Source organism: Physella acuta, unplaced genomic scaffold (assembly GCF_028476545.2).
Source record: "Physella acuta isolate Inbredline_101_S28 unplaced genomic scaffold, ASM2847654v3 ptg001659l, whole genome shotgun sequence".
Taxonomy (NCBI): Eukaryota; Metazoa; Mollusca; class Gastropoda; family Physidae; genus Physella; species Physella acuta.
Window position 1 is genome coordinate 80,001 of NW_026733172.1, and position 24,522 is coordinate 104,522.

Genomic DNA, 24,522 nt, shown 5'->3' on the forward strand with positions numbered 1-24,522 from the left:
TGACGTCACATAGATGACCAGTACCTAAATAATCGAACACGCAAAGTCTTGATTACAAGCACCTAGAAACTAAAACTCATTAAGGAAATATTAGTTATTAATTTATTATTAAGAATATTAACAAAAAGAAATGTTCATGCTTGAATCTTAATGTCCAGCTAGTTGCTGATGTTGGTTGTTTTTTTTCCGGCCAAGGATGCAAGACTTAAACATACCTAACTCATGTTAAGGAAAGTAAATGCAGGTGTGGGGGGGGGGGTGCAAAAGCCGAGCGGAAACCCAAAGTGATTATAAGAAATATTCTATCTCTTCATCTTGCTTTAATCTACCTGGATAATGAACAATGAGACAGTAATAATCCCTTGAGAGTGAAATAGATAGCACGCGCATTGCTTTGTGATTTTAAATGTTGATTTTAGTTTTTAGTAAAAGTAGTAAAGTCTCGCGTCTTTGACTGAAGTCAATAGGTTTAAACCCGGTTAGTTGAGGCTAGTTAGTTGGGGACAGTAACTCGTCTAGGAGAGACAACTCTAAATTCAAACAACTGTTGCCTTGTATGTTGTTCTTGTTTGGACAAAGGCTATGCAAGCAAATCCTAAAAGAAAAGCAGGCTGAAATCTGTCAACGGCCTATCTAATTTAGCGCATAACAAGTTGACACGTAATACTTAATTCTGTTGGAAGAAAATCCTTCTAACATTAAAAATTAAGAACGAAGGATAAGAAAGAAAAGAATAAAAATATTTTTCGTACTTGGTCACGAAAGTTATAGCCAGAATATTGTGAATTTGTCCAAAAGTTAAAAAATACAGTACTTATTGGTACATTATTTCAACTTAAGACTTAATACAATAAATTTAAAAACGACATCGATGTTGAAAATATCTTGATACTTACAACCAGTGTAACAACCATGGTTTGTTTTGTGTAAGAGACTAATAGAGTAGCCAGTCTGTAACTTAATTTTATACCTTTATACCAGGTATATCACGTCATTTTATTATTATTTATATACGTAAATATCAAAGGAATATTTGTATTTATGACTTTATGAAAATACATTATTACTAATATGATAAAAACACTAATTATTGTCATTAATTTTTTAATTTATAGATTTTATACTAACATTTTATATGGGCAACTTTATTGCAATTGTGTAGTTTCTATAACATAAGAATAATAATAACTTAATAACATAAGAAAATAATAAAACGTAACATGAAGGGGTGTGCTCTCCCTTTAATGACTAGTACCCCTATTTATGGCTTGTGAAAGCCATCTTTATGGAGGGTGGGGGTGGGGGGGGGTAGGGCTAGACAAGGTGCTTGTGTTGAGTCTTTTGTTTCTGGGATTTTGTCTTTTTGTCGTTGGCCAGTTTTAAAAGGCGCAAAATATTTGTAAATTAACAAGAACAAAACTGGGCACCTTAAGAATTATATTTTTATAACAAAAGTCTTTATAGCTTCCAAACATATGAAATATTGAAAAGGTATACATTTTATTACTTATAGGCTTTTCAAAATAACTCGACTTATCCTGTAAATACGTCGTAGACAAAAGTAAACAAAAATCGCACATTAACTAACCTAAATGACCAGTTTTAACCCACTACAAAAACCAGATTATCCTGTGTTCTTAATGTTTGGCGTGATTTCCTCCAACTCCGATCCTGCTGCTAGCTCGCCAGATACCTAAGGAACGAGTTCGCCAGTGGTAAGGATCTTGTCCAGTTAAGCCCCACCAAAAAAGTTAACCCCCCGACACACAAAAAATATTATAAATAAGAGAATATGAAACGTGTACTTTTAAAATTTTATTGAAGAGGGTGAAATTGGAACATGCCATTAATAATTTGCATGAAAATGTCTGTATTTTGTACCTTTAACTCTAGCCCTAACATAACAATAACCATAACGGATAACGAACCATAATCAAGCAGTTGGCAAAAAGTCGCGGGGCTTATTTTTTTTAACACTCACAGAAACACCATTAAGATAAAAAGAATAGAGTAAATGTGCAAAATGAGTACGACGGCCGATAGAAAATTCGCATTGTTGTGTTACTTGGGGGGTCTGTAAATTAAAATACAATGACAACAAAGTTAGGTCTAGCCCATAAAGGTTTATGCCGTTGACGAGTTGGGTTGAAAATAGTTAATTTCCGAGACGCATTTAAGTAAAACGTGTAGGGGTGGAGTCAGGAGAGATGACTGACAGAGACACCTCCTGAGGACAAGGGGGGGGGGGGTGGGGGGCTGAGTCCCAGGTGCCGTAGTCATTGCAACATCGGCAACTATCGGTGCTACATTTCGTGGTTCTTTGAGAGAAATAAGTGCTGGAAATGTGTGTGTTTGCTTTATGATTTGAAAAATAATATAGGCGAGTTGAACTGCGTTTACAATTGCGACATGAATACTATACATATCAGGGGGGGGGGGGGGGACAATTCGCAACAAGTTAATGTTACATAAAAACATTTTAAAATATTTTGTCACTGAACATGTTTACTTACTTCTGATGTGTTTTTTTTCTAGACAAGAAAGGTATACACAACGTCACACCGTTAAGACTTTAGGGCTTCACGCCCAATGTATGAGACTGACGAGCAATGTTTCTTCCAGACTTTTTTCTCCGGGGGGGGGGGGGGGGAGGGCACTTGAGATTTTCGGGGGGGGGGGGGCAGACTAAAATTACCGTGGCTGTACTAAAATATATATTTATAAATATACATTTATGATATATATAAATCTCCCCCCCCCCCCCCCCGAAGAGATTCCTGAAAGAAACTGATGATGAGGGCTGAGTAAAGTGACAGCAGGCATGATGTCCTGTTTATGTGGGCGGGGTGAATAGATAATAGACAGGTAGATCGATACTGATGTATTTTTTTTTACAAGATCTAGATTATATTGAGATCAACTTAACAACTTGTAATACAAGTCATCAAGGAATGGACAACAACCCATTGTAAGTTTTGAGAATCGTAGGTCATGAACATCCCGATTTGATTTCGAACTTAAACGGCATTTTTTAAAATATAATTATCTTCGTCATAAACATATTAATATTATTAATATTTATCTTAAAAAGTATTAGAAATACAATATTATTAAATATATTTTAAATATAAATGTATGTTTACGACGACGTGTCTTTACGAAAACAACTACATGTAGCTCTGATCGTCTCACTTTAATGGAAGTATTTTATACAGTTTAGCAACCAACAGCGTCGTGTCACATTTCCCTATGAGGATGTTCTTGTCTGACCTAGATTTTGTTATCTGAAGTTAGTATTCTCCTTATGAATATTTAAAACAATGCCTGTCGATAAACACGATAAAATACAGTGTCAAAATCTCCATCTTCTTTCTGTTTCCGAATTGAAACACATTTTGAGATCGCTCGGAAGAAACACCAAAGGCAGAAAATCAGCTTTGGTAAGCGGACACACACAAACAAAATTTAAGCTTTTTGCTTTATTTTTAAAAAAGGGCCAACTGTTACTGAGCCCAAACCGAGTAGTGTTATAAGACTTCTCTGTGTGGTATTAGATCTAGATCTATTTGCTATTTCCTATTTACCTGACTTTTGTCTTTTTTTGTCTGTTTTGTGCAGACTGATAAATATTTTCTAAAGGCCCAAGTCGCCTAACCGCAGGGCCTATAAAATTCCTATAAATTCTAGATTCTAGATCTAATTCATAACTCTCACTTTGAATCGTAGACCTAATTGCTCTGTTATTTCAATGTTTTATACAGAAACATAATATTGGTAGTAAATATATGTCTATCCATTAGTGACATTAGCCCATTCGGATGATATTTAGAATCGACCCTTTGAATCCCGGTCAGATCGTCCCCCCGGCGTGGCCTCAATAAATTCACGTTATAGAAGGTCCGCCCCGTCCCAAACTGGCATCACAACAGGGGCGAGCAAAACAAGCCTTATCCCAATGTAGCGCCTTTTTAAAACAATGTTTAGTCGTTTTTTTTTTCAAAATAGAATAGATGAACTGAAATTGAATAGTATAGTATATGCCTGTATGTTTATTTTTTTATATAATATGCTGTTTCCTTTTCTAAATACATTTTTTGGGGACCAGCGTGAGTAGGCTGAAAATTTTTGTGTTTTGCCCCAATAGTAAACCGTAATACAGTAATTATTTTAGTATTTTTCTGGAGAGTTATCTCCCTAGTTCTTTTTTATTCATTCATATAAATATTAAATTATTAGAAAATCAACCTGGTGCCCTAACGATCACAGGGGCTAAGGCACAATTGACTGATTGATTGAAACTTAAAACATTAAAAATGACAAAATTGTATTGATTTAATGTGTGTATAGTAAACCTACTCTACTCTACCCCATAAAACACAAGATGTTACCTACATTTTATGATGTGAAATGGATAAAGAAACAGGGATATGTGTAGTGAGCAGCTTAGACAGGGTCCTAAACATATAGTAATTGTATCACAATACCTATTAACAGCAATGATTGTATTGAGTTCATTTTTAATTTACCTGGATAATGAAGAGTTAAAAATAAAACTTTTTAATACAACTGTTTTTTTCTTATAGTGTAAACTGATAATTAAAAAAAAAAACTACTGATGCACACTCTAAAATTTATGGATTTATATCAAAATAGTTTCTGAAAATTAAATCAAATCTTTGTTGTAACCAAGATTGCTACATCAACACCACATGAACAAATTATTTTAAAAAAATTAGAGTGCAAGCATTAAAAAAAAAACAAAGTAGTCTGAAATGTGAAGGACGGTAGTAAAATTGGTAGTTACAGTATGGTAAAAAAATTTATAACCATGTTGAAACAGTGCGGGTTTTGCTCTGATTCCCTTTAGTTCCTCATGACTAAAATGCGAATCAGATTTTCAACTGGGACTGTTGAAATCCCCTTTTATTAAAATAACTGGCACATCTTAACACTGAATTCATCTCCTAGAATCAATTTAACCTGTCCAGTGACACTTCTATGTTAAGTTAGATATTTAGGTATAAGATACACTTACTTAATAGCAGATACAGCTTGGTCACCTATCGCTTTTATTTATCAATACAATGCATATTAAATCATTTTTATTTTATCCTAACTATTAGCACTGATTAAGCATATTCTTTGTTTCATCTTATTATATCTACTCATTCTTTGTTGTCACTTTATTTCATAAAAATTGTTTTAATGTTGTTTCTCTAGTTTACACGTTAAGTTACTTTCCAGTTAAGTCAGAGGCAGAAGAGGAATGACTGACATAAATAGTCAGTATCATAAAAAATTATACCTAATCATACCTCAATTTTAACCTAAGACAAAAAAAACATTCTTTCTTTGGCTTAACAAGGAACAGTACCTAATGTTCAATACATTTTATGTTAAACACTATGATTAAACAGTTTAGACCTTTTATAATAGTTATTTTTGTGTAGTATTGATTGTAATGATAGCTTATATGTTTAAACATCTAACAAAATGATAAATTTGCTGAAGAAAAATATAAGTAGGAGAAATTTATATGTGTGATAGGCTGACAACGTACACATTTTTAAATTCATTAAAATTAGGGAATACTGGTAATTGTCAAGTTAAATGCCTGCTAAAATTGCATTAAATAATTTATGGATGACACCTTAGTGCACTGCTGTGTTGCTAAATAATTTATCAACTAGCAGTATTTTTTTGTTGTTAAATTTTCATTTTTCACTTTTTTATTTTGAATTTGACTCTAGTGATTATTTGAATTCATTTGTTGTAAACTTTGTTGTTTTTTACAGCTGTTTGATTAGACTTGCTGTTTCTGCCACCCTAATTTTGTGACAGCCACAGCACTTCTGTTTTTGCTGTTTGCTTACCTTCTGCATTCACTTTTAGATTGTTTTTATCTTCCACGAGGTTTGATATGAATTTTTTAATACTAATTTTAAAGCAACTCATCATTACTGGTGCATTTATAATAAAATATGGATGGCAAATTAATAATATTTTATGTATGCATGGTCAATAAATTTCATGAAATCAGAAAGTTGCATCCTTTTAATTTAATTTTTTTTACTTAGGAATACCAAATTTTTTTTAAAACTTACAAGTAGATCAAATTTATAAAGATAATTGCACTCTGTTTAACAATTTCCTCATTTGTAATAATACTAATATTTAGGTCAAGGACATTACCCCTTAATCATTATCCTTGGATTCCCCCCCCCCCTCCCGAAGAGCCAGAATCTGTAACCCCAACATCAATCCTAACACCAACTCTAAACCTTCATCCCTAAATGTGCAGGGGTAATTGACAGGGGGTAATGTCCTCTCTTAATATAGTGTTACTTATAGTATTTAACATTATTGTTAAGCAGTAGGGTGTCCTTTTAATTATGTAGTTGTTATACTTATTTAATTACTGATTATTATTGAATTGACAAAGTTATAGTTTTAATTTTTGACATTACTCATATAAAATAATGGCACCTCCCTACATCTTTGCAGTATTGTTTTATTGGTTTGTTAAACTAAAATGTTTTAAGTGTCAAGAGGAATCTGAATTTAGTATATTTAAAAAAAAAAAAAAATTTCAACTAAAAGCATTGATGTTAGCTGTTCTACTTGTAATGTTTAGCTGTAACATTAATCACTAGAGCAGCTCCATGGCATTATCTTGAGGTGTGTAATTACTATACATCATCTAACTCCCCTACAGCTGTTGGTTTTCAACAAGCTCTCAAACCTTTACACAAAGGCAACAATCTTGTTCACACTTGTGTATGAAGTAATCGTGGTATTAATTAGTGAGTGCAACAGTGGGTACCAGCTGTTATGCTGAAACTTCTGTTGTCTAGTTTGTAACAATAGGATATATTTTACGGGCCATCAAAAATGTTTCCAGTTTTAGGCAAAGGCCAGTTTTGCTATTTATCTCAACTTAGTATGAAATAAAATGGTTTACAAATTATATTTTCTACCCTACAATTGATGACTATTGTTAAGATCAAAAGTTATTTTATTACAGCTAGTAGCAACTTTATTCATGCTGTAAGGCCTATTTTTAAAAAATCATTTTACTTACAACATTCACACAATAATTTTTTAACTATTCTATATTAACTTTTGGTTTGGATTAACTGTAGCATCTTTTTTTTTTCTTTTAATACCAAGTCCATTTGCTTGTGAAGTTAAATTATCTAATCCTTTAACTTTTAAAGTATGGTGTATCTAATGTTTTCCCCTCCAAAATTTTAATAAATCCTGCTCACTTCCCTTTAAAAGGGTGTTGATAAGAAGCCACAGGGCTGAGCTTAGTGATACCTTATTGGCTACTGATAGGGTTAGATAGCAGGTCTACATTAACTAGTGGTGTGTGTACCTGCTTGTTTACATCATATCTTTGTGGTAGTATCAGTGAAAGGACAAACTTCATCATGGGGTGATTTTTTTTTAATTCAAGGATTTTTTTAATACCTGTTAGATTTATCATGTTGTCATAAAAATGAGGAATATCTTAGTAGCTTGATTTGTAGTTTTTAATTTAATTTTAGGATGAAAATATTTAGGTGATATTATAATTTTATTTCTAATATATTGCAATACTCAGAAAGGGCTGGATCATCACCAAGAAGCTATAGGGCAAGAGCCATTATAATTTTGATAGGTCATTCTTATTTTAAATAAAATTCAAAATTAAACAAAATCATTTTTTGGATAGATAGATAAGTATTTTACATGGCTTTTAATATATTTAGTGTATTATCATGTCTATCTTTCTCTCTGTGTACATGCATTTGTAAGTATATGTATGTATATAAAGAGAGATAGAGAGAGACTAAAACTATGTTCACTAGCAACATATGGTCATATAACTAGCTGGGACTGTAGGTGTTAAACAGATCAATACTCCCCTATAGTTTACTTGTCATATAGATTATGATGCTGTGTCTCATTATCTTTTTGTTTGATGGTATTACCTTTGTTTACACATTACCAGCCTATTTATGTGTAAAAAAAGCATTCAATTTTGTAAAACTATATTTAAAGGAAATGAATAAAATATATTATCCAACAGTTAATGTTGTCTTATTTACTAAGTTTTTTATGCTGTAAATATGAACTCATTGTTTTCTTATCAGATCCATCGTATCCAGGATCACCAGAACCAAATCAACAGTGTAGTGACTATGGCCAAAAGCAATAATGCCAAAGTCTCGGAGTCCTCTACTTCTCCACGTCAGCGTAAATCTACCAATGGTCTTCACACATCGCCCTCAGAAGTTAAGTTCCATACCATGACTGACACTTTAGAAACGGAGAGGAAGGAAAGGGAGAAACTGGTTCTCTGGCGCCATCCACTGACCACCTTGCAGTACTTTGTTCTAGAAGTTTTTGTGCTCGCCTCCCTTTTGGGAAACAGGTAATGCAGTGATGGCACAAGTCAAAATATTTTCTTTTTTTAAGGCAATTAAAAACCAGTTACTATTACACTTTCATTATATACATTTCTGCTGATGCACATTTTTCTAATTGCGTTTTAAATTGTCAAACATAGAATTAAAACTTGTGATATTTTTTCAATAGGTTATACAAAAGGAAAAAATCAGTTGCCTTGACCTTAGTGTTAATCAGCATAGCATATGTGATTTATCAAATGGATGGTCCTCATCAAAAGGTACATATCTACTACAAATAAAACACCAAAAGGCTTTGAGTCAAAACATGGATAATTTTATTTAAAATCTAACATTGTAATACATGCAGCACTGTGGAAATATTTACTATCCATAAATAATGTTAAATTGTGTATTTATATATGTTAATTTGAACATTTGTTGTTTATAGTTTGTACAGTCTGTAGAGAAAAAGTTCTTGTGGTGCGCCTACTGGGTCGGTCTCGGCATTCTTTCATCTGTGGGTCTGGGCACTGGTTTACACACATTTTTACTCTACTTGGTAAGCCTAGTGTATTGTTTCATTTACTTCTCGTTTCAATCTTTTAATATATTTTTTACATTCCCATTAAGAAATTCTTAATTCTTATAAAAAATAGTTTAGGTTTTGAATTTTTAAAAATTCTTTAAGAATTATGACCCTGTAATTTATAACATAACCATCTGTAGAATATATGTCTGAAAAGTTTTAAAATGTGTGAATTCTAAATACCCTAAGTTTGTGGTAACATAAATTTTTGCTGCTTTATTTTGAAAGGGTCCACACATAGCAGCCGTAACATTGGCAGCTTTTGAGTGTAAATCTACAAAGTTTCCAGAACCACCGTACCCATCTGAGTAAGTTTATCTTTTTTTTTTAAAGTGTCCAATATATTAAACCAATGCTCTTTTTCTCTTAGCCCATGTGTCATAACATCTGTTAGATTTATGAGATTGATTTATTTGAAATATGTAAAAATAACATTGTTTTTACCAACAGGATTATCTGCCCTGAGAAACAAGACAATCAAAATATGTCAATATGGGCAATCATGAGTAAAGTTCGTTTAGAAGCTATTATGTGGGTACGTATTAGATGACTTATTTACCTGTATTTATATGGGCAATAATGGGTAAAGTATGTTAAGAAGCTTTTATATACATAGGTATCGGTCTACTAATTTACTTGTATTTGTATGAGCAACATAAATTTATTTAGTAGCCTATAATGTGAATAGGTATTGGTTACTTACAAACTTATTTTTACACTTGAGCCTTGACATGCTTGCACTATGAAAAAAAAAAGCTTTATGTTAATTGTGTTGTAGAACTACTGGTGGATTGTGTGAAATTGAATTTTCTTAAAGTTCTATTGAAATTTTATCTTTCAATGGAATTAAGCCATTTTTAATTGTAAATTATGTAATGCTTGAAGTCCTGTTATTTTGTGCTTAAAATTTAGACTTCAATTTTTTTTTTTTAAATTTCAAATTATCATGTGAAGATTTATGAATTTAAATGTATGATTTGTCATCAGGGAGCAGGGACAGCCATTGGTGAGCTGCCACCATATTTCATGGCCAGGGCAGCTCGCTTGTCTGGTGTAGACCTAGAAGATGATGACTTTGAGGAGATTGAGGAGCTGCTGCATGAGAAGAAAAGACATCCTGAAGAAATGGTAAGGCACACCGATAATTAACTTGATTTCATTTCTCTGATGCATTACTTAAGAGGCTTGCTATATTTTTTATTACAGTTTTTTTTTATTTACATGTTACTGGTTTTTTGTGTTAAATGTATAATTTCCTATGCATGATGCTTTTCTTTTCAACTTTTTTCTTTACAGATTGCAGGGAAAGTAATGTGAATAGTTTTTTATATGGGTTGTTTATTTTTTCCATTTCATAATCTTTAGGATGTGGGTCTTGAAAATGAACACTATAAGTGTTTGCTGTGATTGTGGGAATGTTTTTAATTGTTTAAAATCATGAAACAAAAGCATACTATAAATGCATTTCACAATTACGTAGTCTTATTGGTTATTTCAATCCATTCTTTGGCGGTAGTTACCTCTTATAAAGAACTAAGAACACAGTTTTACAGGTTTTTTTAAAACCTATGAATAGCAGTTTCTTTTTTATACTTTTAAATAGCAATTTTTTTTTTTTTTTAGATTGAAAACCTAGTTTATGATTTCTATTTAATTTTTTTTAAATTAAATTTTAGTTATTTACTTGTCATATTTTTCTATTAACAGAACAAACTACATTCCTTGTTTGATTAATCTGTTGTTTCTAATGTCCTAAGTCCTATAATGGATTGAAATGAAAGCAATTTTTAAGGAAGCTCATAAATTTAATTTTTATAACTGTTTGTGGGTTAATAATTCGGTTCAAGAAATAAATACAGTATTGGTAACTAAAAGCAGTTGTTTAAAATAACATGAAATTCGTTCTTCGTATCAAAATAATAATTTTTTTTTATATACAGTTAAATCATGTTTATACTCATTTCATGACTGAATGCCTACTTGATATCTCTATGCATGCTTACGTTGTAGTGATAACCCTTATGTTTAAAAACAATATGGTTTGGAATAACTTATGTTTTGCTGCCAAAGTATGCTTATCTCCCCTCTTTGCCCTCATTGAATGCATCCAGACAAGGTTTATTTATAAAGGTCTTGCTGGAAAACAAATTTAAATTAAGGTCTTGCTAGAAAAAGAAACTTGAAATGTTTTACCCACTCTCTCCTTCTCAACTGCACAGTTTTATTTTAAAGTACACTACATAAAAATTGGAATCAAGCTTCAATCAACTTGTCCATTTCTTTTTGTCTTTCAATGTTAGATCTTATTAAGATAAATGAGCAAAGCAAATGTTTCTTAGATATTGTGCTTGTCCCATTAGGTAATTTATTAATGCATTTTGTGACATGCATGATAAAATCAGATATTTTTTTACATACTATCACAAAACTTTGATGACATACACAATATTACAGTTTTTAAAAATCTATTCACAGGGATTTTTGGAAAAGGCCAAGCTGTCTATACATAATTTAGTACAGCGAGTTGGATTCTTTGGCATTTTGGCCTGTGCTTCAGTGAGTCCCTTTTATGTCATTATACCCATTGAATTTGGTTGAGTGCATTAGTACACAAGTTTAAGTGAACCATCTGGCCAGGCGTTTTGTTTTAAATGATCATCTAAACTTTTTTTTCCCTTTAGATTCCAAACCCATTGTTTGATCTTGCTGGAATCACTTGTGGTCATTTCCTCATCCCATTCTGGACATTCTTTGGGGCTACCCTCATTGGCAAAGCTATTGTCAAAATGCATATTCAGGTATTAATGCTTTTAAAAAAATATTTTTTTTGTCAGTAGAATAGAATTTTTTATCACATTTTTTTCAGTATTTATTCTTCTTATTTGTATGAAACCTTTTATTCCGCAGAAACTGTTTGTTATATTTATATTCAGTGCTCACCATGTGGAGCAGGTTGTTAGGCTGATTGGGTGAGTACATGTATGATTCCTCCTTAGGTAGAATTGTCTTTAGTTCAGATATAGCACCAGGTACTGTTTCTTCCTTTAGAAGAGTTGTCTTTAGTTCATATATAGCTCCAGGTACTGTTTCTGACTTAGGTAGAAATGTTGAGTGCAAACATTTTGCTCCTGGTTTCTGCCAGCCTGTTTTCTTAACTTAAGTGCATCAAGTAATGGTTTATGATTTATGATATACAGCTTAGGGTTATAAATAAGTGTCAGGTTTAAAACTATGTTTTGATATATTATTTAGGCTTTAAACACCTTATTCAAATTTTGTATCAAATGCTTGGCTTGAATGTAAATTATTTCAGAGTTGGTTTTAAAAAATCCTAACATGTTTTAAGATGTATTAGTGCATGCCAGATTAGCTACATTATAAAACAATTCTCCAAATCTTTCTCCCCACTTCCACCCATATATTCATTTTTAGAACAAAAAAAAAACAGTTAAAAAAGTAACAGTAACCATTTCAATGATCCCCAGGTATATTCCCCATTTTGGACCTCTGGCCCAGAAGCCATTTACCGACTACTTGGAAAAACAAAAACAGAAACTCCATCATAAGCCAGGTGTTGGTCAGGATGATGGGGTAAGTGGACAGTTTTTTTACTTAATACTTTAGGCTGTCATGTCTTTGATAGTTCTCTCTTTAAAGAAGTTTGATTAGATCATCAATTAGGCAACATCCTAGGATGCTTCATTTGACTTGACTTAGTCCTCTTTGCTCCTTATGGAACATAGGGCCTCCACCATTTCCTTCCATTTCTTCCTATCCCCTGCTATTAATTTTGTCATCTCCCAAGACATCCCTGTTGGCTTCAGTTCTTCAAGAAGACTCCGCCTCCAGGTCTGTCTTGGGCGCCCTCTCTTCCGCTTTCCCTGGGGGTTCCACTCAAGCACTTGGCGTGTAACATTTGGGTGAGCCTTTCGCAGTGTGTGACCCACCCAGCGCCACTTCGTCCTGATTTGCACACCCAAAGGCTCCTGCCTAGCTTTCCTCCATAGTTCTATGTTCGGCACTTTGTCCTGCCATCTCAGTTTCAATATCTGTCTAAGGCATCTATTCATGAAGGTCTGTATCTTTGCTGTGCTTGCTTTGGAGACTCTCCATGTCTCTGCTCCATACAGCAGAACTGCCTTGACATTAGAGTTAAATGTCCTAATTTTTGTGGTAATTGAGATGGCCGAACTTTTCCATATGGGTCGCAGGACTGTGAAAGCACAGCGGGCTCTATTAACTCTAGCGCGTATGTCCTCCTCTGTGCCTCCCGTTTTGCTGATCTTGCTGCCAAGGTAGACAAACTCTTGCACATCATTTACCTGTCTTCCATCTATTGTCACTGGGGCCTCCTGGTTATTGTTAATTCTCATCACTTCTGTCTTTTCTAGGATGCTTCATTTATATTGAATTACATATTTTTAAATATTTAGGCTAATAATAATAATAATATCAAGATGTTAATCATTATTTATGACATTTGAATGTTAGTATTGTAGATGAGTAGGCCTATAGATGTTTTTAACTAAAATGTAATTTAAATACAAATCTTGTTGTTACAGGGTGGCAACATTTTGTCCTGGTGTTTTGAGAAGCTTGTCATGGTGATGGTGGTGTACTTTGTCCTCTCTATATTCAACTCCATGGCCCAGAGCTACCACAAGAGACTATGCAAGAGCAAACGTGCCTCCAGCAAGACTGCCATCCACTGAACTCTCTCCCTGTGGATCTGAAACGAGATTAGTTTTTCTTTTTTTTTTTTAATCAGACATCAGATTTTTTTTTTTTGTTTCTCTCTGCATAAAAATTATTCAATATTTTTGATGCAAGGTGTAAAATTGACTGGTGACTGAGTTCACTTATCCAGACTGGGATAAAGTTTGTTTTGATACAAGCTGATCCAGTTGTTTTGTAGAATATTAACTTATTGATATGGTCCCTGAACCTTTCCCTATGAACAATCCTGTATATTTGTATACACTTTTCTCTATCATACTGGAAGGATGGTTTGGAGGAAATGTTTGTTTTAATTTATGATTGGTAACTTAATACATGTTTTTTTAAGCAAGTCCCGTGGGTTGTATTGATAATCATGATAATCATCTTCTTGTGTTGTGTGTCATGGAAAAAAGTGGAGGCATTCACCTTAGCCTTCTATTTTCAGTCTTGTTTTAGCCTTGGTTATTTCTTCCATGTTTTCTTTCATTGTTCTGGGTTTAAAAATTATAAGATTTATTATTGTTCTCATACTTTTTGTCAGTCGAGTTTTGCGTTTAATTTTAAAGATGAGATTTAAACTGGTTTATTTTTTCTTGATATTTCGACCATTCTAGTTCAGTGATTGTATGGAAGGTGGATTTTTTTCTCAATGAATCACAACTAGAGTTGTCTTTCATCAGATTGTATCATTGTATTTTGCTCAGTATCAATGGTATTGTCAGTCACATCAGTCTGTATAGTTAATCTTGGACATCAAACTTTGAAATGTACCCAGCATGGCGAGGCAGCAAAGTAATTTTCATATTGAAACACTTTGTAACTACAGGATAAATTGAATAACAAGTGTTGGACCAACTACGTTTACTTATAATTGGCCAGTTTTTGTTCAATGAATGTATTTTTTTTACACCAATTTGCAAAAAATTATACATATCACACCATTTTTTTTAAAATTACTTTTTTTGTGATTGTAATTTTATGGAAATATAGAACTTTAAAACAACATGCTACTGTAGTGCAATGATAGCCATCTTTTTTAAATTAACATTAATGCAATAAAAAAATTGTTGTTTACTATCATTAATTTCGTCGGTCTAGAACAATCTGATGGAATTGTTAGTGTTGATAAAGTGTATTCTTATAACCAGGAAGTTTCTGTCTTGTTGTGTATGTGTATCCTAGAATCTGTAGCATAGAGCTTGTGTACATAGCACTCTACCAATAGCTTGTTTTTGATGGAGAAGAGAACTTGCATTCCATGTAATTCCATTTTGTTGTGTATATTTTTCAGTTAACCATTCTTCATCATGCATTTATATATGGATTGAGTTTAATGTTGTGTTACAGCCGTGCTTGATTTCTTTTCTATATAAAATCATTGGTTAACATATGAAGCAATATTATCTTAGTGTGTATGATGTAATGTTTTGGGTTAGGTTAAAGGTTAGCCTGGTCTTATGTTAAAGTGTTACACACGCATGCGTTGTGATAAAGGCAAACAGTATTTGGTTTCATTTGTAGCAGTTGAGTTGTTTCAGATGTGTGGTGGTTTTCTTGCATGAATCAAACAAATCTCAATGATCTCAACCCTGGCATTGGTTGGTTGCTTTGAGTGGCTGGTCTAAAACAGTATTGCTTTAAGTCTAGGTGCTTTGTGTGTTGGGGCATCTCTTTGATTAGCTGGTCTTAAACATTGCCGGCTTTAGTCTAGTTGGTTTGTGTGGCTGGTCTAAAGCAGTGCTGGTCAACATGTTTGTGTGTGTGTAGGGCATCTCGTTAAGTGGCTGGTCTAAAACAGTATTGCTCTAAGTCTAGGTGGTTTGTGTGTAGGGCATCTATTTGAGTGTCTGGTCTTAAACTGTTCAAAAAGTGAGGCAGATGCTCCATCATGTTGTATTATTTGTCATGTTGCTAGCTACAAGACAATCCTCAGTATCCCGTATAATACATGTCATTTAATATAACCCGTTATAACAGGAAAATATATTGTCATTTATTATAAAACTTGTTAGTTTAATTCAAAGAATGTTTGCTCATATCAGATCTCTTAGGTTAACTGCAGATATCTGTCACTCAATGCTTACTGCCTGGCTGTACAAGTGTGTGTTGATGTTTCGATGGAATAAGTGTACAATCTATCATCACTGACTAATGTACTGAAATGTTTTGTGTTGGTACTTCTGTCCTGATGAACTCTGACTTGTACAATCTATCATCACTGACTAATGTACTATTTGTGTTTACTGCCTGTACAAGTGTGTGTTGATGTTTCGATGGAATAAGTGTACAATCTATCATCACTGACTAATGTACTGAAATGTTTTGTGTTGGTACTTCTGTCCTGATGAACTCTGACTTGTACAATCTATCATCACTGACTAATGTTCTATTTGTGTATACTGCCTGTGTGTTGGTGAACTCTTACATGCACATCTATCATCACTGACTTGGCTATCTCTAATGTACTGACCATGTAGCTACTGCCTCTCTGTGTGTGTTTATGAACAAATCTGAGATTTCCATCTAGAGTTATCTCCCAGCCCCATGAAACCTGTGAAGCTTTCCATTCCTTACCTGTTTTGTTTATATTTTTTCAGTCCAAACCTTTTGATTTGTGTAATTGTTTTGTTTATGTTGAGAGGAAGCACCAGGGTGGGCCATTTTTTTTTTTCTTAATTAGACATCAATTTATCTTTTTTTTTTTCAAATTTTACTTAAATTGCAACATGTCATGTTTAATTAGTTTATTGTTGAATTATTGATTTATAAAAACATCTTGTATTTAAACATTTTTAGTAACACAAATTGTAATTTGAAGGAGTTTTGTTTTCTGCTTAGCAGATTTTCTACGTTAGGCTGAGAATGTGTCAGATGATTTATGGTTTTTTTTACTTGTGCGATCAAGCTGTTGGTGAGTTGTGTTGGCCTAAACAGAACAATTAAACAAATTCATTTTATTGTTGGTTTTTTTTTATACTCTTTTTTTTTTCTCTCTATTTAAAATTAGTCAATAAGTCATTGAATCAGTTTATTATTTTAATGTCCAAGTGAAACTGTGTAGAATAAGTACTTTTCTAATGATGTGAATGAGATTGGGGGGGGGGGGATTTTAGAACTTAAATAGTCTATGGGTGGCTCCCTTTTTAAAAAGTCAAAAGAGCTGTACACCCACCCCCTCAGAAAACCCTTCCAGACTGACAGATTTGGGACCTGTGAATTAGCACTATTACAATATATGTGACTGCTTCACGTTTTTATTCTAATCGCTCCAACTCTGATGACATGATGGTGTTAATTAATGTAAAGACTAATTACATTATTATGAAAACAACCCAGAGTACAAATAGCAAAGATGTTTATTATTTACAATATTTCCTTGTTAAAGGAAAAATTACAAAGAAGAGTGAACAAAGTAATGATTGGTTATGCATATCACATGGGTGATGATGCTACATTCCTGTGGGTGAACAGTGTGTTGGATGTACACTACTTTATAGCTTTAGATAATTTAATGGTAATTAAAATCACATGAACTTAATCTTCCATTTCAAGTATAGGACAGTGTGAACATGTAATAAAAAATCTAGTGGTGTTGTAGACTAATATTGTAATTAACGTTTCACTAGCAATCTAGCAATAACATGGTCATCCATTTCAACTATTTAAGATTGAACGTGTAGTGAAATAGTCTAGTGGGGTTATAGACTAATTAGTAATTAACATCTCACTAACACCGGGATCATATATTGACTAATTAGTAGTTAACATTACAGATAACAAAATAGACCTGTCTCAGTCTTACTTTCAGGTACACAATTCAAAGTGTCACGTGATCACATTGATGACTTGTGTCCTGTCTATCTCAGTTTGTCTTCAGCAGTTTACACTGATATAACTCACGACCCCAATGACCGACCCTGGCTGATATAACCCACGACCCCAATGACCGACCCCTGCTGACATAACCCACTGAACCCTGCTGATATAACCCACGACCCCAATGACCGACCCCTGCTGACATAACCCACTGAACCCTGCTGATATAACCCACGACCCCAATGACAGACCCCTGGCTGACCCAACCCACGACCCCTATTACTATTTTTCTATAATATTTTATTCTGTGTTACATACAAAAGAAACATTTTGAGGTCTCTTAAAACGAGCGACCCCAGACCCCCAGGCAGTTGTCGTCATCACCCCCCCCCCCTCCCCCCCCCCCTCCACCCAGTTATCAACTTCCATCACATTTGCACTAACTATAACAATATAATAAGAAATGAAATTACGTAATTATATACAACAGATATAATGAATTATAACAATATGATAAATGAAATTACGTGATTATATACATCTGATATAATGAATCATAACAGCATAATAAGTGAAGCTAATTAATCATATACAGCTGAAATAACGGTATTTTGAAATACGCTGTTTCTAAATTTGAAGCATGTATGTTCAGGTGGGGTGAGGTAAGGGATATTGTGGTGCCACTCTCTAGACACGCCCCCGGACCCTGGAATGGTGGTCTGACGTAACAATCTATAAATACATCGGGGATAGTGGTTAGGACAGCTTAAGTGATACAGTCGCCTCGAAGTCTTTCATAACATACAAATCGTACGTGTATCGGACAGTCTTTGATCAAAAGATCTTCATAAATTACACGTGTATCAGTCTTTGATAGCAAAGATCTTCACAGAGTGCACGTGTATCAGTCTTTGATAGCAAAGCTTTTTAACAAATGACAAGTCTGTTGGACAGTCTTCAGTAATAAAAATCTTTAGAAAATGCATGTGAATCTTTGAAAATGAAGATCGTTACTAATTACATGTGTACCAGTCAGACTTTGGGAACCAAGATCTTCACAGATTGCGTAATATCCATTTTGTATTAATGAATATTGACACACAAGATCAATCTTTGGGTAAGAAAGATCTTCCCAGCTTACATAACGCGCGTTTGTCGTCAGGAAGTGCAAGCACTCACACAGCTTGCAAAGTAAACACAACGGGCAAGAGGACAGCGCAGAGCAGCACCACAAGATCCACCTGCATCAACCCCTGACCCCCACTCCGGAGAAAGGCCATCAAAGGCTGAAGGTAGCTACTGGAATTCTGAGCGTTACTGTGACCTTGAACTACCTCCCGGTAGACCGCCGGATTATCCGTCGTCTGATGTTCACCTGTGGTGTTGGTCTGTGAAGTATCGGTGTTGAGTTCTTCGAGCAAACCTTTGAGTTCAGTGTCTACTTCATAGTCTGCGTCCGGCGTTCTCGCGTCTGCTACGCCACTGGTCAGATTTTCCTTCGCTTCATCACCTGCAGAGAAGGAATTAAGTTTGTCTTTATACTTCGCGGAGTACTCGGGGATTTTAACTAGAGAGGTGACCACCAGCTTGTAAAACTCTCTCTGCCCCATTTTTAAACCTCGCGTGTTGTTGTGTTTAAAGAGAATGGCGTCGATGACTTCCGCAGGGGGCAGGGGCGGAGGTGGTGGTACTTTGTTAACCTTCTTACACCCGATGCATCTTTTACGGTGGTAGCGAGTGTCTGGTTGGTTGAGCTCTTCCGGTTTCGGCCCTGTAAACTCTGACGTCATTTTATCTACGTCACTGGTTTGCGTGTTAAGTTGGTTTTCTAGCGATGACTGAGCTATCCCGCGTTGACTAGGATCTAAATATAGCGGCGTTGCATCAGAGTAAACCGTTATCTTCCTTAAATTAATCGGTTTTAACTCTGTAAATAGTTTGCCATCAAACTCCATAGTCCTCGTTGAATTAGATGACGTCAATGTATTTTGAGGCGGTTCAGAAAAATTTGTGTCTGATTTCCATTGGAACTTAGACGATGTTTTCAAACTCAGTTCACCGAGTGAAAATGATGACGGTGTTGGCGTTTCCGGTTCACTTTCATTTTCATTTTTAAACTTCCTTTGATTCAGAGGGTGGAGATTTGCTGTATCTAAAAATGTGCGCTCGTTTGCTTTGTACTCTTCATCGCCGTGCTGAATCTCTTCTTCTGAAAGTTAGACAAGTTTGGCTGCATTGTAGTTCAGATTGTCAAAATATATTTCGTTAAAACCACAGTACTACTAGCTTATGTAAAAATTAATTCCAGAAGTAAAAACAGTTTCTGTAAAAACATTTTCAACGCTTGGACCTCAGAAGCTTGTGTGTCCATATGACTACTCATACTTGACAATAGTTTTGCCGTAACAAAGTGTAAATTGCAAAATAGTGAGATGGAAGTCACACCCCTCCCCTTTTCAAAATGTGAGTAGATTATGTTTCAGAAGTCCCGTCATCGTTGTGGAAGCAATTTTCACAGGATTTATTCAGCGTGTTTAGTACTAAATGCGGTAACATCACTTTTGTTCAGTGACGTCACTGGATCGGGTGCCTTACGGTACGGTACTGAGGGTGTCACCCCAACTTCTTCCTATAATTTAGCATTTTCGGTTTGGTGTCACCCTCTCCATCCACTGTTTTGTTATTTTAACTGTGTAAAACATTATTCTTAAAGTACATTTTACGATTTTTGTCGTGGTGTCACTGTGGGTGTCACCCCACCCTCTTCCAATAATTTTTCGCTTTCGGGTTGGTGTCACCTCTCTGCCCTTAGTGTTTTGTTATTTTAATTGGACATAAAATTGTTTCTACAGAAAATTTTACGATTTTTCTCCTGGGGGGTGTCACACACAAAATGATGCCACCCGGTGCGGACCGACCCCTTCTCCCCCTCCCCCCGCACCCGCTTTGAAACGCCACTGCTTTTGCTAACATTGCAATAGAATAACCTTTACTACCAATGCAATAAAATTACCCTCACTACCAATGCAATTGTATTAACTTCACTAAATGCAATAAAATAACCTTCACTACCAATGCAATAAAATTACCCGCAGTAGCAATGCAATAGAATAACCTCTATCAATGCAATAAACTTACCTACACTACCAATGCAATAAAATCACCTTCACTACCAATGCGATGAACTTACCTGTGCTATCAAACAGCCGAACTTCTTGTGCTCTGTCAAGCATCAGATCTCCCGAGTACGTGTCGTTGTACTCCAGTATGTTGGTAACTGTCTCTGTAACATTGTTATACAGATTGTTATAATGTACCGTTGTTATACAGATTGTTGTAATGTAACATTGTTATAGAGATTGTAGGCCAGTATATACATATGATTTGTATTTTCTTTAAAAAAAATTTTTTTTCATTCATAGGGTGTTTTTTTTACGAATAATTATGTATTTCATTTTTTTTTACTCTCTACACTTATAAACACTATTAATTCACGTATTTTTCTTTTTTAAATCCAACCGGGTGTCACCCGACCTAATAACGCCACTGTATGTAGCTATGGTTCACCGACCAGTACCTAAACCACAGAATCTTACCTAAACCACACCATCTTACCTAAACCACACCATCTTACCTAAACCACAGAATCATACCTAAACCACACCATCTTACCTAAACCACACCACCTTACCTAAACCACACAATCTTACTTAAACCACACCACCTTACCCAAACCACACAATCTTACCTAAATCACACCATCTTACCTAAACCACACCATCTTACCTAAACCACACCACCTTACCTAAACCACACAATCTTACTTAAACCACACCACCTTACCCAAACCACACCATCATACCTAAACCACACCATCTTACCTAAACCACACCATCTTACCTAAACCACACCATCTTACCTAAACCACACCATCTCACCTAAACCACACCATCTTACCTAAACCACACCATCTTACCTAAACCACACCATCTTACCTAAACCACACCATCTTACCTACACCACACAATCTTACCTAAACCACACCATCTTACCTAAACCACACCATCTTACCTAAACCACACCATATTACCTAAACCACACCATCTTACCTAAACCACACCATCTTACCTAAACCACACCACCTTACCAAAACCACACCATCTTACCTAAACCACACCACCTTACCTAAACCACACCATCTTACCTAAACCACACCACCTTACCTAAACCACACAATCTTACCTAAACCACACCACCTTACCTAAACCACACCATCTTACCTAAACCACACCACCTTACCTAAACCACACCATCTTACCTAAACCACACCACCTTACCTAAACCACACCATCTTTACTAAACCACACCATCATACCTAAACCACACCATCTTACCTAAACCACACCATCTTACCTAAACCACACCATCATACCTAAACCACACCATCTTACCTAAACCACACCATCTTACCTAAACCACACCATCATACCTAAACCACACAATCTTACCTAAACCACACAACCTTACCTTGTTGCCGTGGATCCAGTTTAGACTTCTCCATCTCGCCAATTCTCCTCATCAGAAACGAGATGTCGTCCCCGAGCAGTGTGAGACCCGCTGACAGAGGTTGCATGGACGTCAGCTTCCCTTCTAGCTCGGCCACCCGCTGCTCCAGACTTTTGACTCGTTTGGTCAAGTCTGCAGAAACACGACGTCAACTTTGTATGACACACAGAGAGAAATACAACGTACATCTCACACAGATAGAAATACAACGTAATCTCACACAGATAGAAATACAACGTACCACTCACACAGAAATACAACGTACCACTTACATAGAGAGAAATACAACGTACATCTCACACAAATAGAAATACAACGTACTACGCACAGATAGAAATACAACGTACCACTCACACAGATAGAAATACAATGTGCCACTCACACAGATAGAAATACAACGTACATCTCACACACACAGAAATACAACGTACCACTCACACACATAGAAATACAACGTACCACAATTACTTGTTGACTGGTTGTGTCTAAGAGGTCCGGAAAGTTTTAAAAGGGGCCCCCAACCCCAGATTTACATTTTTATCATGATGGGTTTTCAACAAGTAAAGCCTGAATTTTATGATTTGCTATGCAGGAGTGGAAATGGTAAAACAGAAAAATACCAAGAAATTATGTTTTAAAATTTTAGATTATTTACAGCACCGTTCTAGAGGACCCTACGAGAACTTATCTTGGGGGTCCGACATAATTTTTTTTTTCTTGAGGTCCAACTGTATTTTTCCCGGTAGACCGGCGGGCGAGTCTACTCGTGCTTTCAAGAGAGGTGACCACCAGCTTGTAGATGGTCGAATGGTAGAGCGTTTGACTTAAAGTTCGAAAGTCTCGAGTTCGGATCTCGGTTCGGATTTGTAGAGCGTCCATGAGTTAACCCAGATCTGATAGGTAACTGACTTACGTAAAAGCGACTGGGGATAGTGCTGAGCACACTATCTCTTCGTAATGCCGAGGTAATTAAAACATCTGAACTCTACTTTATCTGCCCCACGTGTCATGGCAAGAAGATGATACCTTCCACACAGCCAAACTCCCTTACCCCCAAACTGACTTCCTACCTCAGTCTACTACCCCCCCCCCCTCAAAATCACTACTTTAGGGGGGGGGGGGTTAGGTCAACATCGAGACCTTCTGGATACCATTCAAATGCTCTACCATTCGGCCACATCGTCACAAGCAGGGCCGGCGCTACCTATAAGGCGAACTAGGTGGTCGCCTAGGGCGCCATCCCTAGGGGGCGCAAAATGTTTAATCGCTATTATCAAAAATTATCCTAATGATTAATATCTTTTATAAAGGAGTAGCGATCTATTTTTGCACCCCCACTCCAAAATTAGGTCTATATAGGACTTTATTTATTCGCTATGGTGAAAATGCAACCCCACCTCCCTAATTTAGAAAGGTCTGGGCGCTTTTACCAGTCACTTTGCCTTTTTAATTTGGTGTAACATTATTGATGTAGAAAACGATTAAATAAGTTCGTAATTTAAATATCAAAGTGTTAAAGTGTCGTATTTTTTATTCGGCTGTTTTGTAGTTGAAGATCTAGTGGAATCTGATCGGTAACAGAGAAATGATAATGCAGGTGATGAAGTATCGTAGTTCTGGAGTTCGGGAGTATTGATTCTTGTGGTATTAGGGTATCGAATTATATTGACTGTTAAAGTGTAGTTGTAGGTTCTACCGCTCCCCCCCCCCCCGAACGAGATGGAATTTATATAGTAAACATACACTTTTACTAGTGTCCGCCCCCCCCCCCCGGAAAAATGTTGACCGCCCCCCAAAAATATCAAGTGCCCCCCCCCCCCCCCCCCCCGGAGAAAAAAGTCTGGAAGAAACACTGAGAGCTTGATGAAGTTAAGCGAGTTGGTGTCGTAGTTCTTGAGCTTCGAGTCTTGTTATGTTTAGGTATCGAAGTTTGATATGTGTTGTGAATGTAGTAGAGTATATCGAGTAGTTGAGTTTATCGTAAGTTAGATGATTTCAATTCAGTACGAAAAACACTACAAAGAAAGGTAGGTGTTCTCTAGTTGAAAAATCTTTAGTTTTTTTTAGGAATCTTTATTACCACTCTTAAAGTATTAATATATACGAGCCGACCCGCGGCGTATCTACGCCTCTACGCCGCTATTTAGTTGTTTTATTTTCTACTTTTCAGTAATTCATAATTTGTGAATTCGACAGTACCAATGCTGCCACTGAAAATATTTGCTTTAAAACACTATCAGTAGGTCGTTAAGGACGATAACCCCCCCCCCCTCCTTTCCCCCAACCCCTACCCCCCCCCCCCTCCTGAAAGCAGCCTCCTCTTAGTTACCTCCCTTAAGTTTAAAATCGTTTCAAACTAAATTATCTGCCCCTATTAGCTGTCACTAATCCAGCTGTACGATTGTAAACATTTAGCGTGAAACCACAGCTAACCAAACC

General features: G+C 35.5%; 3 protein-coding genes across 7 annotated transcripts in view; 1 reads left to right on the forward strand and 2 right to left on the reverse strand.

Moving 5' to 3' along the window:
* Positions 1-962, reverse strand: part of LOC131929647 (uncharacterized) — a 5,139-nt gene extending 4,177 nt beyond the window's left edge. Inside the window, exons 1-2 of the mRNA XM_059285949.1 lie at positions 897-962; positions 1-24 (exon numbers count right to left, since the gene is read on the reverse strand). The exon at positions 1-24 is cut by the window's left edge and continues 125 nt beyond it. Coding sequence (XP_059141932.1) covers positions 1-24; positions 897-914 — 42 coding nt within the window. The 5' untranslated portion in view covers positions 915-962. The remainder of the gene's footprint in view (positions 25-896) is intronic.
* Positions 963-3,193: 2,231 nt separating this feature from the next.
* On the forward strand, positions 3,194-16,658 carry LOC131929641 (vacuole membrane protein 1). 5 transcript variants are annotated; one of them, XM_059285936.1, is made up of 13 exons: positions 3,198-3,289; positions 5,796-5,913; positions 8,139-8,419; positions 8,584-8,674; positions 8,845-8,955; positions 9,211-9,290; positions 9,433-9,517; positions 9,970-10,110; positions 11,458-11,538; positions 11,664-11,780; positions 11,890-11,951; positions 12,468-12,573; positions 13,545-16,658. In XM_059285936.1, the coding sequence occupies exons 3-13, from the start codon at positions 8,187-8,189 to the stop codon at positions 13,692-13,694; spliced, it is 1,257 nt and encodes a 418-aa protein (XP_059141919.1). In that variant the 5' UTR covers positions 3,198-3,289; positions 5,796-5,913; positions 8,139-8,186; the 3' UTR covers positions 13,695-16,658. The 5 variants fall into 5 exon arrangements, with proteins under 5 accessions (XP_059141918.1, XP_059141919.1, XP_059141923.1 ...); XM_059285937.1 differs by lacking the exon at positions 3,198-3,289 and adding an exon at positions 3,327-3,440; XM_059285935.1 differs by lacking the exon at positions 5,796-5,913 and having other exon boundaries at positions 3,194-3,440.
* Positions 16,659-17,943: 1,285 nt separating this feature from the next.
* On the reverse strand, positions 17,944-22,241 carry LOC131929646 (uncharacterized). The gene is made up of 3 exons (XM_059285948.1): positions 22,045-22,241; positions 20,708-20,800; positions 17,944-19,726 (listed from the first exon to the last, which is right to left on the reverse strand). Exons 1-3 carry the CDS (start codon positions 22,148-22,150, stop codon positions 18,693-18,695), a joined length of 1,233 nt encoding a protein of 410 aa, XP_059141931.1. The 5' UTR covers positions 22,151-22,241; the 3' UTR covers positions 17,944-18,692.
* Positions 22,242-24,522: the final 2,281 nt, after the last annotated feature.

What these genes read in the sequence shown, in the direction of transcription:
- LOC131929641 (XM_059285935.1), top strand. Translation starts at nt 3,321, where the DNA reads ATGCCTGTCGATAAACACGATAAAATACAGTGTCAAAATCTCCATCTT. An exon ending in ACACATTTTTACTCTACTTG is followed by an intron (nt 8,956 to 9,210) that starts GTAAGCCTAGTG and finishes TTATTTTGAAAG; the next exon opens with GGTCCACACATAGCAGCCGT. An exon ending in CAGGTTGTTAGGCTGATTGG is followed by an intron (nt 11,952 to 12,467) that starts GTGAGTACATGT and finishes AATGATCCCCAG; the next exon opens with GTATATTCCCCATTTTGGAC.
- LOC131929646 (XM_059285948.1), bottom strand. Translation starts at nt 22,150, where the DNA reads ATGCAACCTCTGTCAGCGGGTCTCACACTGCTCGGGGACGACATCTCG. An exon ending in ACTGGATCCACGGCAACAAG is followed by an intron (nt 20,801 to 22,044) that starts GTAAGGTTGTGT and finishes ACAATGTTACAG; the next exon opens with AGACAGTTACCAACATACTG. An exon ending in TCGGCTGTTTGATAGCACAG is followed by an intron (nt 19,727 to 20,707) that starts GTAAGTTCATCG and finishes TCTAACTTTCAG; the next exon opens with AAGAAGAGATTCAGCACGGC.